Source organism: Daphnia pulicaria, chromosome 10 (assembly GCF_021234035.1).
Source record: "Daphnia pulicaria isolate SC F1-1A chromosome 10, SC_F0-13Bv2, whole genome shotgun sequence".
NCBI lineage: Eukaryota > Metazoa > Arthropoda > Branchiopoda > Diplostraca > Daphniidae > Daphnia > Daphnia pulicaria.
Genome location: NC_060922.1, coordinates 5,349,252 through 5,367,639, shown reverse-complemented (window position 1 = coordinate 5,367,639; position 18,388 = coordinate 5,349,252). Strand labels below are relative to the sequence as shown.

Sequence of the window (18,388 nt, the reverse complement as noted above, 5' to 3'; positions counted from 1 at the left end):
CACTTTTATACAAATCCCCCCCCCCTTCCCACTTTCATATGTAAATATAGACCCATGTAAAAAAAAAGACGTAACAAGAAAGAGAGAAAAAACGGCCAGCCGCATTCAAATGTACACGAGCCGATGCGTCATTGTCGTTTTTCCTAAATAATTCGTTTCTCTCTTCCGCTTTTTTTTTCCATCCGTAAGCAATGCGGACGTCCAAACGAGACGAGGACACCACCACCACAAATACCTGACCAAAAATAGAAAATCGAATCAATCAAAATATACATAACGTTGCTGCTGACTCACCGTGACCTTTGCGTGATATTTCTGACCGCGCACATTTTAATGCGCCCCCCCCACCCCCCAGCACAAATTGGATATTTTTTTGTTGGTTCCAATCTTCCTGATTCCATTTGTTTTCTCCCGCTTTTTATATTTGTCACGGTCCCCCCCCCACCAAAAGAATTTGACATTACGTAATATTCCGGGAGCACGTCTCAATGGGAATGTTTGATCCATCCATCCATTTTTTTTTTGTGAAAGGGAGGGAAGGGGGGATCAAGTTGTATCTATCGGTCACCCTCACTTCCGGAATGAGGTGGAAGCTAGTATAGGCGTCCAATAGCTTTTAGTGCGGTATATCCATCAGAACTTTGGCTGTTGTACTAGTACCTCTCTTTTCTCTTTGTGTGTGTGTGTCTAATATCTGTAGCATATACACATATATATAAAAAACGACTACACCCTGGGCTTATACATATACTACACACATACATATATTTAGATCCTATATGCATCTCTTGGGAAACATTGGATTTTTTCGTTTCTTTTCCACCGTATAAAATTGGCTCCTGGCTGCCCTTTTGTTTCAGTTTTCCAGCTCTACACCAACCCAGCGACGGCCAACGGGCTCCTTTTCGATGGAAAAAGAGCCCAGGCGACTGGTGAAAATTTATGACGCAACTTGCACACATGCACACAGAGGCTGAAAGTGTACTACTACTATACTCCTATAGGGTCGGTCGGCTCCTTTTACTTTTTCCTATGTATTCTTTCTTCTACCACAGTAAGAGGGAGAGAGAGCGGCACGCAAGTTCAAAACTCTCCTGTCGTTCGTCATGTCCGCCCAATCGATATAAGCCCCTCCCTGCCAGCACTATCCTCTCTCGCGCGCGGGCTCCTTTAACTGGGATCCATCCCTGGGCAGCATGTTATTTTGCCAGAGAAAACACAGTAGAGAGAGAAACCAAGTCGGAATGGGGGGGGGGGGGACTATAAGCTCCTTTTTGCCACTGTGTGTCTACTGTACACGACTATAGACGCAGCAGCACTCCATGTCGGGAGCAAAAAAAAAGGCGTCCGTCGGTTCCTGGACTTTTTAGGGAATTTTTTCTTGAACATGAAATCGAGGCAATGATGTGGGCGAGTAAAGAAAGAAACTCCAGTAAACAAAGATTTGTCTTTTGTGTGTTTTTCTGCGGCTACTCCTAGTCTCAGCTCCTGGCTGCTCCTTATTGTTTTCCAGGAGCGCATCAGCTGGCCGATTGGGTCACGTCGTCTGCAAAACAGGAGCAGCAGGAGCAGCAGCAGTAGCGCGATTTTCTTTTTCGGCTCCTAAATATCCAACCCCCGAGCTCCTTCTGACAGCCAGCAGTCATGTACACCCCCGCAGCAGCTGAGTTGGCTTTAACAGTCAACTCCTCATCACGCTCCAGTGGCAACATCAAGACGACCGGCGCCGGTTGAATGATTGCACCACTATACTATAATAATCGATCCTTGGCGCCTCGGCTCCTATTATTCTACATACGCAATCATCTATCCCATTGTTTGTTTTTCTCGTTATTCCCGCCATTAGAACGCAAGAACAAACACACACAGAATGTGTCTCTGCTAAAATTATGTGTCTCCTCCTGCCACTAATAAGTCGTCGTCTGCTATATATATAGGCTGGCTCCTAGAGATGTAATCATCTCGAGCCCTTGTGTGTGCATAGTTGGATCTAGTATTATATAGACGCCGCCCGGATGCGAAACGGGTATATTTCACGCGATGGTGCCGACACTTATATCGCCATCACTCTAGTACATACAGACATATATGTGAGCGACCGTAAAGAGCATTAACGCCCGGCTTCGCCTAATATAATCTTCAAAGTAACGAATGGGGGGGGGGGGGACGGACCCGGCGCGATATATACAGTTCAGTAGCAGCGGCGGCTATTTGCTCCTTATTCGTTTTGACTTGGCACATGTATACACACGGACAAAGAAGCTCGGCGACGACGACGGGAAGGATCTATGGTAATGGCCCATTCCCACTTGAAGCCGCGTTCCACACATTCATTAGCATAGATTTAAATTTGTGAGGGATTTGCCGCCCAGTCTCAGAGTCATGTTAAGCCAGGACCAGGGTCTCAAATTAGCCATCCGTCTTATCTCACCCTGCGACGAAACAGCCAATAGAAACATTGCAGGCAAATCAAATGAAATAGACGCGTGAATATTATAAGAGAGCTCATTCGTCTAGATCTACAAGTCGGAAATTGATTAGCACTTTCATTTATAAAAACATGGAAAAAATAGAGAACAAGTCGATTGTTCCTGTACGGCAACTCTCGAGCGATGTCAGCAGACATGTCACACAGATGGAGGCTGACACGTCAACTCAACTTGTGAAGTTGTCTTATACCCTCTTCTTTATCACATCGGTGCGGATGGATCGGATTCTTATATAGACGACTACCAAAAAGTCGAAGGCGAGATGGATGCCGAGAGTAACACACACGGCGGAGGCTTTTGTCGTTTCGCCCTGACAAACTTTGTGTTTCATCGAGACGCTAATGAGATCAACAAAACTCAAAAGGCACACACACACACAACTCGAGGTGTGTTGGCTGTTGAGCGATCGGCTGGTGAATTTCCCCTCCGCCCGGATGGGCTGGATGGCGCGGAGGGTCTTATTTTTCTTTGATGGGTGGGTGGATGGATGGGGTGGGAGGCTATATAGGAGGCAACGGTATTGACGTAACCTCCCGCCCGCCCCTGTATACGCTCCTCTATAATATATTGATTCAAGGTTCAATTCATAATGGAAAAAGAGAGTTTAGCCTATACCCAAACCTCCCCTGGGGTGTGGATGGAGTAGAAGAACTCGGCATTTCACATCCAGCGCAATATATATACGCTAGGCTCCCGTGCAGCTGTGTGTAACACACACACAGCAGATAAGATATACGTGTAACATTTTTTTTAAAAAAAAGGGCATCCAATACATCTCGGGTATCATATATTAAAAAAAAAAAAACTAAAGATGAAAAGAATTTGTCTCTCATGTAGTACAGCACAGCAGCAGCAGAGAACCAACTGCACATGAATTGGCTGCCGGGCCGCTGGCTTTTGAAGGCATACAAGAGAATACACAAGTGAGTGCGCGGTATAATAATATCTAAAAAGAAGAGAGATATAGTCTGAACGTGCAGCAGGAGCAGAGCCCCTGGTGCTAGTTGAAAGGACGCCAAGAAATCAACGTGGCGGAGCTAAAAAGTCGACAGGAGGATCGGCTCCTTTTTTTTCTCTTTTCATCCGGTCGATTAAGCAGAAAGAAAGACAAAAAAAATGAGCCGAGTATGTATGGCGAAATTCGCCTCATTTACCGCCTTAATTGGACAGCACACACGCATCCGAGAATGCCTATAACATATTCCAGAAAGAAGAAAAAAAATGATTTCACGACATCCGTACGAAATTCACGTAACGGAAATTCACGTCTCAAACATCCGCTGTCGAACTTTATTCCTTGAGACCTACTATAGGCGATGTAGATGCAAGAAGATATTGCTCGAGCGACTGTCGTATAGGGTATATAGTACGTTGGAGTAAGCAGGTATTGATCTTCTTCACCTCGGGTAAGACGAGCCAAAACGTTGGATATACAAGCGAACGTAATACACAACTTGTATAGAGACCAGGGAGGAGGTCTGTACAGTCGACATGTGTAGAGTAAAAGTTTCTATACAACCCCCCGGCTGGTATTCATATGCAAAACTCGGTGGTCCAACAGCAAGGGGTCGTTGAACGCGTGTCGCTAATGATTACAATACCGCGCGCATTCTGCACATCTTTTTGGTGTGGTTCTATATTCTTCGCCCTTCTTCTTTTCTTCCCGTATCATTTGCATATACCCGGTTCTTGTGCTGATATGTCACCGCCCACTTGTGCGTGAACGTGTTTCCCTTTCATCGTGAAAAAATAAAAAAAAAAAGGGACAACTTTTGTATAAATAAAACAACAACAATTGTCGTCTCGTTTTCTATTTGGCCTTTAGGCTTTTATTTATTTATTTCTTTTTCTGGTGGGAGTTTGTTTGTTATGGCTCCTTTGATAAAACGTGACGTTATTAGTTGACGGGTATATATGAACACTATAGACACGAAAGGGCGGATGTACAACTATCAGGCTATCGCAAAGACAAGTGCTCCACTGTGTTTTTCCCATTTCTTTAACAGAGTCCCTAGTATATATCTATCTCGTCTGAGGTACAATGGAGAGCAATGACGTATTTATACGCCCGACCGTCACATTTATGAATGTGTGTACGTACAGTATATCCAGGTAATGGATTCCCCACCCCATTTCCCTGCAGGCACTTTCAAAAATATGACCATCCTGCGGGGGGCCCTTTGCTCGCGAGCGTACCTCCCTTATCACGTGTGTGTGTATATAGCAATCAGTTTGAAAGTTGCACATATTATATACGATACTATACACAACATGAACGCAGCGGCGACGGTGTAATAGACAGCAGCAGCAGCAGCATCAGCCGGCAATTGTCAAACTGCGAAATTACGAGCCCGGAAATAAAGCGCTATATAGAACCCCAGGTATATGTGTATACAAAGTGCAACGACGAGTGCGTGATTCATACTGTCGTGTGTTTAATGGCGTCCCACGCGTTCGCAGTACACTCCTGCCTACGACGTTATATCCACAAAACGTAGAAAAAAGCTAAAAAAATATTATTTGGAGTGCATTAGATGTATGGCTATAACTCGAGTTATTTACGAACGTATACAGTTACTACTACTACTATCCGCGGCGCAGCCAAAAAAAGATACAAACACAAAAGCTTGTCGCAGATATCATGTCCCCAGTGGATCTCTCCTCCTACGCGTAGGGCCGTACTATACACGTATAGACATACCCGTCGTCAAGTGTATATATAGTGTACGGCAGCAGCCGACAGTCGCTGTTATATGTTTGAAGTACATGTCGTCGGAACCGAATTCGTTTTTTTTTCCCTAGAGAATTTTCGACTGACTTTTTATATTTCAAAAGGGGGATTTATTTCGACGGTGATGCTTAGAAAAATAAAAAGAATCTCAGTCAAGGTATTATTTTATATGATGTGAAATATTCAATTGTGAAGTCGTCTGTTTGATTCGACCAAAAAAGGTTGGGTTATTTTCTATTTTGGCAATGTGAATGGAGGAAACATTTCTCCGGCTGGACCACAACGGATTCCAGCACGACATGTGTGATAGCGTTATTCCTTGTAATAATAATAATAATAATAATAATAAAATGGCCGATGTTTCGATCGATGTCTGTTGGCAATTGGCAAAATATCTTTTAAAATAAAAATTTTTAAGAAAAAAAAACGGCTATTGATCTGGTATCATGTACAACCGACACATCGGCACAACGGCTCTTTTAGAATTATATTCGCGGAACTTTCCATCTCGCCGAAAGATAATTGGATTGACCTTTTCTCATTTCTCCGTGGAGTTGGCAGTCAGTTAGGATCCGCACACACATATAAAACAGTCCTCAATGATTGGCTGAGCTGCCTTCGGCTCGTTATACTTGTACACACACCAGCACCCAGCGCAAAAAAGAAAAAAATTGGAATATTATCCCAGGATGTATAATAGAGTGCCAGGCATAATAGACAGGCGAAATGAGCTTCATATCAACTCATTAGAACGATTTAACACTCCATAGTAGAATGGATTGGAATTTTATCGCCTGGATATTTTTAGTATATCACGTCTCAAAAGAATAAGAGCCATCAGCATACGGACTCGCGATCATTCATCATTATAAGAAATCTAACCCACTCTCAAAAGGTATGTACACACACAGGGGGCATTGTATAGGCGGCCTACGCACATCTATAGGCTTCTCCCCCTCAGCAATATTTCCCGAAATGAAAAAAGGAAAGCCACAAAGAACGGAAATGGAATCATCGATTCCGCACAAAACCCGTTTCGTCGCTCATCGTAGAAATTCACTCTCTACACCAGCTAGTATGTAGTATAACTATCGTCAAAATATAACAGTGGCGTAATTTCTAGTATAGGCGGATAGGAAAGTACCAACATGTGTGAGAGAAATGGAAAAGAAAATAAGACAAAGGTATATATCTACATCTAGAATAGGATTGGGTCGGGGGACAGTAATGGCGGGGCTTTATGAACGTCGGGTGCCCCCACCAAGTGCTTCAGCTTTTGTCTCCTCCTTTCTGACTGGCTACTGCTACTGCTGCTATACATAACATGTATCTATATAGACTGTGTTATGAACAAAAGGAGGGGGTAAAAACCTTCATATAGAGAGGTCTGACTGTCTCATATCCTCCTTGATGGGATTATCTATAAATGACAAGACTGTAAAAGAGGGGGGTGGTGGGAGGTGGAAGAACCCAGATAGGGTGAGCAACTAAAGAGAGCAAAGAGAAAAAGGTTGGTTGCGTGCGAAATGTCATAAGGTGATGGTCGACGGCAGCGTGAGCGCCGCCGAGAGTATATACCGGGTGGGACACAAAGAGGGCTGGAAAGAGCTCTGCTGGGCAGCACGGGCTGCGCGCGCTCGTGCGTCTCTCTCTACAATTTTCCACGACATCGATTGGCGTATCGGCACTCCCGCTCGATGTGTACACGTCGACAGAGAGAATGACACACGGCCGGCGGCGGCAGCCGACCAAATAAATAAAGAACCTCATGTTACAACGGGTTTTTTTGGAAAAAAAGATTCAGATATTTTTTGGGTTGTTCTTATGTTTGAGATCCTTCGGGATTCAAAAGAATAAAAAAGGGAACTGGCGGCCAATTGGGGGTAACCAATAGCATCTCTATATACACGCGCGTCCGAAAGATTGGACCCATTTGTTTTTGTTGGGTTTCAAAGAATCAGAAAAATCGATGGAGATGGAGCGTGAACCCGCCGACGACAGCACCATCTAGCGGATGGATCGAATTCGGGACACAACTGATTTGACTTAGGTATGATATATTCCTCCGCTCAGCCAACACTGTACATCAAAAGAGATCAGAAACGGAGAAATGACGACCAAATCCCGACAACATGGTTAAGTCTATAGAGTAGCCGGAGTATCCGGTCTCGTAATGCGCTTGACTGGGTGTATATAATACGATTGACCGTCTCCCGTCCTGCCGGACTTTTCTTCTATTGACCGTAGACGCGGGAGAGGAGAGATTTCACGTTAAAACAACTTTTCCGTTCCTTTATACGGTGCCGGTCGTCCGAGCCGAGGTCTAACGAATCTCAAAAAAATAAAAAGTAAATCAACAGTTACATCCCGCGCCGAGGGGGGAAAAAAGAAGAAAAGTGAACGAATAGAAAATCACGAAAAAAAGGGCCAGGTGGCGATGACAAGTTGCGAGACTCTTTGCCCGGTTTACCGCATCATCAGTGTCAAGTTAAAAGCTTGGCGGTTGCCATCAAAACTTTTTCTTCTTTTTCGGTTGTATAATAAAAAAAAGGACGCACTTATATTTCTTCGCCAACAGCTTCGCATCTTTCCTGGACTTTTTCTTTGCTCCGCATCGATCACGGCCGCCCAGGCCGCTAGGGACAGATTCAGAAAGATAGAGAATCACGGCGTGAAAAGAAGAAGAATAAATACAAAATAAAAAAGTTTCTTCTTCTTCTTCTTTCTTGTCATCTTTTTGGCTCCTCCCCACTGCACTCGACAACGGCAGCCCACCGCAATATTTATCAAAATACAACCGACAACAAGCGCATTTCTCGTTTGATTTCTTTTTTTTTGGGTGGGTGTGCTGGGAAATCCTCTTCACTTTGAGATCGATCGCGACTTGAGCCCCCATTCTGTCCAGAACATTCAGCCAGTGATAAAAAAGGGCGGGAATACAAAAAGAAGAAGCAAAGTTTTCTCGGAAATAATAGCAAATGCAATATTGACTCTGATGGAATATTGATATTTTCCATCACTCTACAGTCTACAGCGACTGTAGACGTCTCTTGCATACACGACATAGTGCTTCCACTAACGTCATGTGCGCACAATGTGTGTATACTCGTAATGCAATCAAGCTTTATCGAATCAATCTGACAAGTGATATAGCTCTCGTCGCACTCTGAGCCCGTCAGGATAAAAGAAGAAGAATTGGATTGAACCTTCTCTGTTCATTTTTCACAACATTGGACATTGTGTCTTGTGTGGAGTGAACACGGGCGCGGTGTATAAATATTTCAGTCGATTTGAATTTCAATTCAATTCGATACGGCCATTTGGGAATTATTGGATGGAGCTGCCATCTAGCGGTGGGAAAATCAAATGGTCTGGAGAAACACGCCAAGGCGTCGACGGGTAGAGGAGCTAGTCACGCAAAGGAACAAGGAACTGCTCATAAAAAGGACTTGAGTGTATATGGGTCCCATTCTTCCCCCCCCCCCACCACCATCCCGATATCGCCCCCTACCAGCTGTATTCCAGGGTACGGCAGCTGGACCAGAGTGTGCTGTTTGGCGTGCTGGCTGTAGGTACAAGGTCCTCCGCTCACGACACGCGCTCAATCAGCAGCGGTCCGCGTTAACAACAACAACAACAAAAGATCACCTCCGCGTGCTGCACGCCATCCTTCAAAAACAGCCATCCGTTTCCATCTCTTCCAGCAACTGGACAATCGCAGCAGATTGCCATAGTCTGACCGAGTGAAAGATTCGTGCGTTTCGTGCTGCTGGTTCGTCTCATCCATCAGTTGGCTCTTTTTTTTTTCGCCCCTCCGGTTTGGACATCGTATAGACCACCATCCGCTGGAACCGGAAATTGAAAGGAAACGAACAAAATTCCAAAACAAGGCGACAAATTTCAAAGTAAGTCCAAACAATTTTGTGTCTACATTTTAGAGTGACAATTGGAACAATTGGCGTCAAAAAGAAAAAAAAACGGAGTCCATAAGGGCGGCGGAAGTGATGGAGAACGGAAAAGAATGGCGGGAAATGCGAACGGGAGGGCGACGCCTATGTCTGTGGAGCGCATGCTCTTTGGCCGTATTGATTCGAGGGCAGAGTTTTCCATCAAAAGTCCACAAGTATTTGCTATGTTTTTATCCGGGGCCTATTGGGAGCAAAGATGAGATCATCGGGAAGAACAATAAGAAAACTAGCAAACAGCAGACCCAAATGTAGCAACCCAATCCTCCTAAAATATGAACGAATGTCTTTGAGCGGCGATTACTATACATTAGGCAGTCTTCACAATTCACATATGAAAAGGATGAAATGGTCAGTTGAAAAATTTAGTTTAAAAAAAAACTAAATTCAATTCAATTCAATAGTTTGGTTTTTCGAAAAATGTTTACACAAAAAATGAAAATCAAATTTTTTACCTTAAACAAGATAATCAACTAGATAATATTAAATTTATTATCCAGTTTTATCTTGTTTTTAAACTAAATTCGATCAATTCCTAGGGCATAAAACCTGATGTTTAAGTTCCTACACTAACTATAACCACCATGTGACTTGTTTACATGGTAGTGTTGGACAACAAAACTCTGAGATACTTAAAATGATGCCTTCATCATTTTCTTCTAAGTTTATTTCTAATTCGACCATGGTGGCCTCAGCATGGCCTTTGACAAAAAAAAACCTATATGTCTGTGTCTGCCTTCATGCCAACTTTTTACAATACAACATAATTCACACTCAGGTTCACAAAATTAAAATTAAACATACCTGCCAAAATAGTAGAATGTCCATTATGAAGTGTACAATCTATTTTCTTGTAGGTTTTATCGATGATTTTTAGTTCTCACCCTCTAAAAAATTCAAAATTCAAAAAAAGACGATTCACATGTCGTGTTCGCTAAATTGCAGTCTGCAATCTGGAATGGTTTTGCAGTTGCCAAATTGTGAAAATGAATCGAAAATCGAATCAAGTTTTTTTTATCATCGAACTTTTTTATTTTGTCTTAAAAACCAAATATTCAATACAAATAATTGGATTTAAAAAAATAAAATTTAATTAAATAAATCGAATTCGACGATAAAACTAGAAAATGGCAAAACTAGATTTGCAACGTTAGGGCACACGTTTTCTCAATTCTAGCAAAGTCCCCAAGTATTTATCATGTTTTTAACCTGACCCATTTTTGTTGTTAGGGCAAAGATGAGATGGCGAGAAGAATAAAAAAAACTGCAAATAAAGACCCAAAAGTGCACCCAAAGTGCACCCAATCCTCCTAAAATATGAACGAATGTCTTTGGACGACGATTTGCTACATGCATTCGGTTATGTCTTCTTCCGCAGGTGATAAGGATGAAGTGGTCAGATAAAAGAAGGTGGATGTCGTAGACGCCCACGTCCGTGCCCAGCAAAGCTTTCAGCAAGAAATTCGCTTTGCTCGTATAAATAGATGTGTGCGATCCCGAGCAAAGCCTCGACGTTATTTCACATGCGTGCAAGGCCAGCCGCGCTTTCAGTATTTTGGTGTTCCGGTCGGATTTGTCCGAAATTGCAGAAAAAGAAAAGAGAGAAATGAGCTCATCGACGCAAATGAATGAAACAAAAAATTCCACAGTCGAACATCCTTGCATCTGCGTGACACAGTATAACTATTTTCACGCAAATATAGCTTCGAGGCATGAAAAGAATAGATACAAAAGTATATAGTCGATGAATGGGAAACAGCATTTTGTTTCTAGTCATTAAGAGTTCGAGAATAGACTTGACATTATCGAATCCCATTCCGGATGGGCGAACATCTCGACACGGATAGCTTTCAGAGCGCGGATTATGGCTTGTGGTCACGGACCCTACAATACGGTAGTGTTCGAATACGTTGATATTAAATGCAAGAAGGAGATGCAGAAGAGAAAACGGCCAGAGAACACAATAAGCTAAACTATTCAAATGAAACTTCCGTGAAACAACGGGGAAAAAAGTACGGACGTGGTAGAAACAACAAGCTATCGCTTAGTCACTGTTTACTCAGCCGCTACACGATTTTGTGTGCCCACCACATAAAAATACGTCGCGTGATGTGCCCACCCGTGTCCGAATGGTTTGTTCACTCCACCGTGAAGTGGCCAATACCATAATATTCTTAAACTTCTTTCTTTCTTTTGACCATAACCACATCGACAGTTTATTTCTATTTTTCTCTCTTTTGTTGTACATTTCATTTTCTTTAACGACTTCCCTGTTTCTATAATGGTGTGACCTGTCCTCACGTATTTTTCATTTTTTAAAAAAAGAATAGAAAATGGCTGATGTCAACACTAAGTCGTCACCAGACGGTTTGAACGGTGAGCAACCACTCCAGTCGCTGAAGGATGAACTGCCCGAGGTTTCAGCTCCGGAAGCGGCTCCTGTAATAGCCCCCACCACGGCTGAGACTGTTGCTGTTCCGGCTTCTCCTCGTCCAGGATCAGGAGCCAAGAATCTATTGACGGAGCTCTTCCGCGCATTTGCGAAATTCGGCGACAGCAAAGCCGATGGCAAGGCGATTTCTTTGTCGCAGAGTGATAAATGGTAACGTCATCCTCCCCTTTTTTTTCCGAAATAAGAATTCACACACCATTTTTCAGCTAAATCACGATCGTGTGTCATCCTGTAGGATGAAACAAGCCAAAGTTATTGACGGCAAGAAAATCACGGCCACCGACACCGGCATCTACTTCAAAAAACACAAGTGAGTTGAATTTACAGTGTAATCGCCAGAACGGCATGTCATTCAACGCGCACTGTTCCTACAAAAGAAATAATAAGTGATGACTTGCAACATAAAATTTGTCTACTGGAAGCCTGGGAATTTATTTTTCAAAAATAAAAAAGATTGATTCGATTGAGTTGTATGCACAGAATGAAATAAGGGTCCGACTTATGTTTGACCTCTCTCTCTATAGAAGCCCATGCATTTTTGTCGACGGCACACTAAGTGATCATTCGTCCATGTCAACTCATATACTCACGCCGTTGTTGTTTCGTTGTCGTTGGCACTCGCCTTGATACATCCGTATAGGTCACTCAAGCTGGGACTGGCAGACTACCAAAAGTTTCTGGAGGAACTGGCTAAGGCCAAAAAAATCGAGCTGACTGAAATCAGAGAGAAGATGATCCAATGCGGACCCCCAGGAACAACCGGAACTACGGTATGTTTGCTGACACGATAATGTTGTTTCGTGAGCTAGAAAATGAGTTATACATGTCTACTTATCTCGAAATTTTTAGGTCACCATGAAAACGGCCGCAGTGGACAGACTTACAGACTCTGCAAAGTACACCGGATCTAGTGTACGTATGAACGGCATAATAGGCTTTTTAAAAAGGGCTGTTTAAACAATCACTTACTACATCCTGCGCTAAATGTCTCATTTTGACTATTTCTGTAGCGGATGCGGTTTGATGAGAGCGGGCGCGGTCGCGGGATGGATGGAAGGCGAGACAAACCTGACGGTTCCGGATACGTTCAAGGCTATGACAATAAGAACTCTTACGATAAGAGTCATTGAAGAAAAGAAAAAAAGGATGAATTGATTCACTTTCCTTCAATACCTAAAGCGCAATTTTTCATTTGCTTTTCAATTGTTGAAAGGGAAATCATTTTGGTTTCGAATGCTACCCACTTCCGTAAGGAGTCTGTTCTGTGTTTGAACTTAACCCATTCCGTCGTACATGTAGAAGTCGCATTTCGTGAAATTTCTAAAAACTAAAGCATTAAAAGTTAACCCGAGAAACATAAAGTACAATTTCAAAAGAAGCCGTTTGCCACTTTTGTGGCAAATGCGCTCCCTTGCCCTTTTCATCGATTTAATAATACTTCTCCATTCTGTTTAATAATCCATTTGCAAAACGTATTTTAGATTAAGGTTTTCGCTTTACAGAGTTTAACAGGGAGACGCCCACACTTTCTTCTTCCGCTTTTTACTGCTTAAAGAAACAATAACAAAACAAAACTTCCCTGCATTACCCGACCATGATGACTCGAACGAACCATTTACAATCCTTTAAAGTGCGTTAAGCACTACATCCGTCTGTGTATTGTCTGGGGGTATGTAATACATGTTTTCTTGAATGGAATCAACAAACGAGAACCACTGTTTTTCGAACCAATCTTTCTGGGACTCGCTACCCATGGCAACAATGAGCTCATCGCTTTCGCACTCCACTGGTTTCTCCTGTTTTGAGCTTCCCAAATCAACGAACTCGGTTTCGTCTTGCGTTTGAGATTCTATATTATACACGTCCCGACTCAAAGCCTGAAACGAATAAAAATGAATCAATTCTGTAGTGAAAAAGCAAAGACAAAAATAAAATAAAAATTTCCCAAGTACTTCATGAGCTTTAGCAGTGAAATTCTTTGGAAGGCTGGCCACGATAGGATGAACAAGATTTTGGAGTTTCTGATTGCGCTTCTTTTTCAAATTGCCAAAGGATTCTCTGCCAGCCAAGCTCTTCAAAATTATGTCTACCCGTAATAGGCTGGCCGCAGCAAACCACGTCGTATCCTTATCTTTTGACAACGGGAAAGGAACATCATAAATGTCAATCTGACTGATATGGCCATAGCATTCAGCCGTTTTGAGCCACATTTCGGAATTTGTTGGGTGGATTTTGATTGCCTATAGAATGTCTAATTTAGTGATCTTGCTTATTATATGGATATATGATGTTTGAACAAAGAGTTGCCTGCTGGAGATGAATGAGTTCCTGTTGGAAATCCAAATTTTTTTGATGGATTTCACCACACATCATGTGGTAAGAAGAAAAATGAGCTTCACTCTTACAACTCAGTTTCTGAAAATACATGGGATTGTCATTAAATGAGTCAAGCATTTCTTGAAAACAAAAGGAAACATACAAATTGGTTGGCTGCTTCAAGGGCCATTTTGAAATCTCCAAGTTTAAGATGACTCCTACACAGACCCTCAGACACTTCTCTTTGGTGATTCCCAGTTCGCAGTAGTTTGAGCAATTCTGTAAAAGTGTTTGCAGCTTCCACGTACCTGCCAGTGTAGTACAAGTGATTTGCACGCAAATGCTTGATATTGAATGTAACATCACCCTCAGAGGCACTTTCACAAACTTCATGAAACCACTACCACAAAATCACACTTTAGTATACAATAAAAATTAAGTAGTGAGCTGGCAACTTACGCCCGCTTCAGATCGATGAGCTATCCAGTGAAATTGTGATGATATTTCCTTGTTATCACATTCTTCGGATTCAAAAAAGTCGTCGGCAAAACTTCCGAAATCCATCTTACACTTATTATTCACCAAATGCACAAAGTTCGCGATATTTGGAATTTACACGTGCGTATTATTTGAAAGAACAGAAAATTTTATCAACAACAGAGAGCAGACAACTTTGGAGCAGACGATCCCACTTCCGACGCCATCATCATCCGATAAGATGGCGCTGTCCTCTCAGAGTAATAGGCAGGATGGGCAGGACATGGAGCATGGACATGGGAAATAAATCGAAGGGTCTGGTTAAATCAACTAATCAAGTTATTGCTCTAATTTGAATTATGAAAAAAAGTAGCGAATGAGACTTCAAACTAAAATACAGATAATCTCAAAAACTACTCGTTATCTATTCAGCTATAATTTATCGATCAACAGCTAGTAACAACATGTGCGGAAAATTCCACGCAACAACAATTCAACAAAACACAAAACCTAAAGGCAATGACGTTTTTTGGTTGTCGGTTATTTTGAATCATTTCTTCAAAAATTTATCGTCCTAAAATAAGTGTGATATAGATCGTTAAAAAAAATACAGGTAAATATTTTCACGTGCATTGCATATGCCTAAAGTTTAGCAGAATTGTTATTTAAATAGATTTGTTCCAACAAATCCAGTCATCAGGAGTCACTACAGTGGTTTATAATCAAACATTTTATTCTGTAGGAGATCAGAAATGGCGAAAAAAATTCAGAGATATGAAACCCAAATGCAGCTATTTGAATCCAAGTCAAATTTACCGATTCTTACTGAAGTTCCAGTTCGTCCAAAAACTGGATTTCAGTACATCTTTAAATGGGAAGATAAACTTAAGCGGCAGGAATGGCGTGTGGATGGATTTCGCTGGAGACAATATTCAACTGTGACATTCAAGTATGGTGATGTGGATTGCAAACGATATTACTTCAAGGTGCAAGTGGGGCCTGGCAATGAATTTACAACAGACTTCACTAGACATGCAATTGAATGTCCACTGTACGAGAACAAGATCTTGATATGGTATCAGGGTGATGATTCCCTTGCTGTTGATGCAGCCCTTAAAGATGCCAAAGATTCTGATAAAGACAGTAAAACACCACAGAGGTTTGAAAACCAAATGAAGCTATTTGAGTCTGAAGCAAATTTACCTGTCTTAAGTGAAGTTCCTCTCCGCCCGAAGGGCGGATTCAAGTATATTTTCAAGTGGGAGATTCCATTGAAGCGACAGGATTGGCGCGTTGACGGTTATCGCTGGAGACAAAATTCAGTTACCCGATTCAGTTACAATGGTATTGATTCCAAACGCTACTATTTCAAGTTGCAAGTGGGACCTGTTGATGAATTTAGCACGGAATTTACCAAGAATGCCATCGAGTGCCCGCTGTATGAAAATCAGGTGTTAGTTTGGTATCAAGGAGACGAAACCGTGGTCAGGGATTTCGCTCATGGAAACTCCAAAGACCCTGAGAAAGAATATCATCGCACCGCTCCGTCTGTGCTGAAAAAGATCCAGATGGAGACTGTGACAGAGAAGTTGCCTCTACAAGTCTATTCAGATATGTTGACTGATTGCTCTAATCGAGCGCGTCACATGATCGACGCACCAAGAGACGTTAAGCAAGTCCAAAACGCCCGAAAGTTTATTCGTAGAGCCGAGCGTTCCACCGTCGATTCACCCAATGAGAAGAAACAAGTCCGGAATACGCCGAAAGTTCAGCGCAAAACTCCAAGCAAAGCGGATCGTTCGTCTCACGATGTAGCGGATGCGATATACAACTTGTATACTTGTGAAACTGGTTTTCTGAGTGATCTCCAAATAGCCCCTTTCCTTTTGGTCATTTGCTTCGACAAAAGTAAGTCCAAATGTTTGTAAAGTTTTCAGTAGATTTATTTGCATCACTAAATTTGTGTTTTATAGATGCTGTATCAGAATTCAGGGAATTCATCAAACGGGAAGACCTAACTACGCAATGTCTTACTTACGACACTACATTTGCGATAGGAGAGTTGTATTTGTCAGTTTTGACATTCCGGCAACCAGAGTTTGAAGATAGTCCTGTCATTCCGCTAATGTACATGATTTATGAACGCGATGTGCCGGAAGTTCACGATACCTTCTTTATGCGTTTTGCTGCGGCTGTTCCAGAGTTTTCGACTCCGCAAAGAATGATCATCACTAGCAACGAAGAAGTAAGCATCACCAACGCCATCGCGAAACATTGTCCTGATGTTCCTCGACTCCGTTGCTGGCAACACGCACTTCAAAACATTAAACTAAAGCTCCAGTTTTTTAACATCACCGAGCGACAAGAGGTTCAGCAATATGAAAGTGATTTCATTCGTTTACTGAATCAAGACTCGGCTGGTAAATACAAGTCTCTACTTGCTCAAATGTACTTGAAAAGATGGAAAAAGGTAAGCGAATTTTAAAGGTTTCGCAAATTTTAACTTATTATTTTATCTTGAAATGTTTTTACTTGGTATTTATTAGGAGTTTTCAGAATATTTTGACCTGGCAATCGATCCTGATATGAATAGAATGGGTGCATGGGCTCTACGCCCGTTTGGAATATCGCTTCAGACCGCCAACCAGCCTGAATCGTTCAGTGGAATCATGAAACGATTAAGTGAAACACATCTTCAGTGGAATAAGTCTTCTGTCGACGTATTGGTTTCGTCTTTGATGAAGATCACCGACTTTTTCAACGTTCGGGTAGTAAGAAGTCGATACCGACTCGCTGATTACGCCTACACGCTCAAAGCCAATTTGAATGACTTCTATGGTGAAAGTGATTGCGACGTGGCGGAATCGATGACGGTCGAACAGTTAATGAGTACCATAAAAATTTCACGAACGGAATCAGCATCTAAGGTAGAACCGCTACACTTTCTAAGTATCAACCTGTTCTCCTAATTCACGTTGTTACCGATTCAAGGGAGGAAAACGAAGCAACACCTCGACCTTACATAGCACAACCAGAAGATGTGCGTCCAAACAAATCGATAGCAGTATGGAGGAAATCTGTATTCTGGAAACAAATTCAGTGGATGAGGTAATTGAATGCTTTATTATTTGAATCTTTGTATTTTTCTGTCTTTAAAAAAGTAAAGATTATGATACCGTTTTATTAATCACTAGGCTGATAATACTTCGATCGCTGTTGAACATGTAATTCTGGTAGACGAGGCGGAACTGGATCAAGACACGGTGATGTACATTTGTCACTAAGAAGAAGAAATCGCCTTGTGAGTCTGATAAGTTATTCATCCAGTATTCAGTGGTTAACTAGTTGCTGAAATGTTTTATGAAATTACTTACAGAAAGAAACCTTTCTTCTGCCAAAGTCGACCGTCTGCCTTACATGTTCATCCCTTTTTCCCATCTTCGGGGAAAACGCCTGACCGTTGACTGTCCTTGTCTAAAACCTAAATTACTTCAATTGTCTCGTTTCGTGGTTCTATTTGACACGTCGGTCAAGTCTAATACCACAGACGAGCGTATTAATGTAACTATATTCTTGTGTACTGCAGTAATCCAGCAAATTCTTTTTTTTTATTACAAAAACAGTTCAAATGCAGACAAGACACCGTTTGTTTTCTTTATCGCCATATTATTTTGCTAAGTCATCATGCCGTAACTCAAAGTCGTCCTTGACTCAAAGTTCCATCCGCTGGACTTACAAATAAACAAGTCTGTGCCAGATATTTCCTTCTACTTCTCGACACAAGTCTTGCGTGTTCTTTTTGTACGCATTTTCTATTTGATAATATCAAAATAACTCGCAGTGTATACAACGCTAACGAATAACACGCTGCTGTTGAAGGACCGCAATAACTCCATTCATATACTTTTAGTTCTTTTGTTTGGGGAGTGTTCATCAATCACAATTTTGTTATAGCACA

The 18,388-nt window shown here is 42.0% G+C and overlaps 4 protein-coding genes and 1 long non-coding RNA gene across 6 annotated transcripts in view; 3 read left to right on the top strand and 2 right to left on the bottom strand.

Annotated features, from left to right (window-relative positions):
• Positions 1–18,388, top strand: part of LOC124314826 (LIM domain only protein 3-like) — a 347,499-nt gene that overhangs the window by 120,272 nt on the left and 208,839 nt on the right. The window lies entirely within an intron of this gene.
• LOC124314988 lies at positions 180–10,123 on the bottom strand. Its single transcript, XR_006911461.1, has 2 exons — positions 9,990–10,123; positions 180–235 (listed from the first exon to the last, which is right to left on the bottom strand). It is a non-coding gene; the product is annotated as an uncharacterized LOC124314988 (long non-coding RNA).
• On the top strand, positions 8,733–13,335 carry LOC124314810 (tubulin polymerization-promoting protein homolog). 2 transcript variants are annotated; one of them, XM_046780194.1, is made up of 6 exons: positions 8,733–9,125; positions 11,516–11,787; positions 11,873–11,947; positions 12,278–12,407; positions 12,487–12,549; positions 12,648–13,335. In XM_046780194.1, exons 2-6 carry the CDS (start codon positions 11,519–11,521, stop codon positions 12,765–12,767), a joined length of 657 nt encoding a protein of 218 aa, XP_046636150.1. In that variant the 5' UTR covers positions 8,733–9,125; positions 11,516–11,518; the 3' UTR covers positions 12,768–13,335. The 2 variants fall into 2 exon arrangements, with proteins under 2 accessions (XP_046636150.1, XP_046636149.1); XM_046780193.1 differs by having other exon boundaries at positions 11,511–11,787.
• On the bottom strand, positions 13,126–14,665 carry LOC124314774. Its single transcript, XM_046780125.1, has 5 exons — positions 14,413–14,665; positions 14,117–14,353; positions 13,945–14,052; positions 13,590–13,877; positions 13,126–13,514 (listed from the first exon to the last, which is right to left on the bottom strand). The coding sequence occupies exons 1-5, from the start codon at positions 14,515–14,517 to the stop codon at positions 13,263–13,265; spliced, it is 990 nt and encodes a 329-aa protein (XP_046636081.1). The 5' UTR covers positions 14,518–14,665; the 3' UTR covers positions 13,126–13,262.
• Positions 14,749–17,731, top strand: LOC124314662. Its single transcript, XM_046779935.1, has 6 exons — positions 14,749–15,043; positions 15,173–16,338; positions 16,404–16,900; positions 16,977–17,357; positions 17,422–17,538; positions 17,625–17,731. The coding sequence occupies exons 2-6, from the start codon at positions 15,183–15,185 to the stop codon at positions 17,712–17,714; spliced, it is 2,241 nt and encodes a 746-aa protein (XP_046635891.1). The 5' UTR covers positions 14,749–15,043; positions 15,173–15,182; the 3' UTR covers positions 17,715–17,731.

What these genes read in the sequence shown, in the direction of transcription:
- LOC124314810 (XM_046780194.1), top strand. Translation starts at nt 11,519, where the DNA reads ATGGCTGATGTCAACACTAAGTCGTCACCAGACGGTTTGAACGGTGAG. An exon ending in ATCTACTTCAAAAAACACAA is followed by an intron (nt 11,948 to 12,277) that starts GTGAGTTGAATT and finishes ACATCCGTATAG; the next exon opens with GTCACTCAAGCTGGGACTGG. An exon ending in CAGGAACAACCGGAACTACG is followed by an intron (nt 12,408 to 12,486) that starts GTATGTTTGCTG and finishes CGAAATTTTTAG; the next exon opens with GTCACCATGAAAACGGCCGC.
- LOC124314774 (XM_046780125.1), bottom strand. Translation starts at nt 14,517, where the DNA reads ATGGATTTCGGAAGTTTTGCCGACGACTTTTTTGAATCCGAAGAATGT. An exon ending in CTCATCGATCTGAAGCGGGC is followed by an intron (nt 14,354 to 14,412) that starts GTAAGTTGCCAG and finishes ATTTTGTGGTAG; the next exon opens with TGGTTTCATGAAGTTTGTGA. An exon ending in TTGAAGCAGCCAACCAATTT is followed by an intron (nt 14,053 to 14,116) that starts GTATGTTTCCTT and finishes ATGTATTTTCAG; the next exon opens with AAACTGAGTTGTAAGAGTGA.
- LOC124314662 (XM_046779935.1), top strand. Translation starts at nt 15,183, where the DNA reads ATGGCGAAAAAAATTCAGAGATATGAAACCCAAATGCAGCTATTTGAA. An exon ending in GGTCATTTGCTTCGACAAAA is followed by an intron (nt 16,339 to 16,403) that starts GTAAGTCCAAAT and finishes TGTGTTTTATAG; the next exon opens with ATGCTGTATCAGAATTCAGG. An exon ending in GAACGGAATCAGCATCTAAG is followed by an intron (nt 17,358 to 17,421) that starts GTAGAACCGCTA and finishes TACCGATTCAAG; the next exon opens with GGAGGAAAACGAAGCAACAC.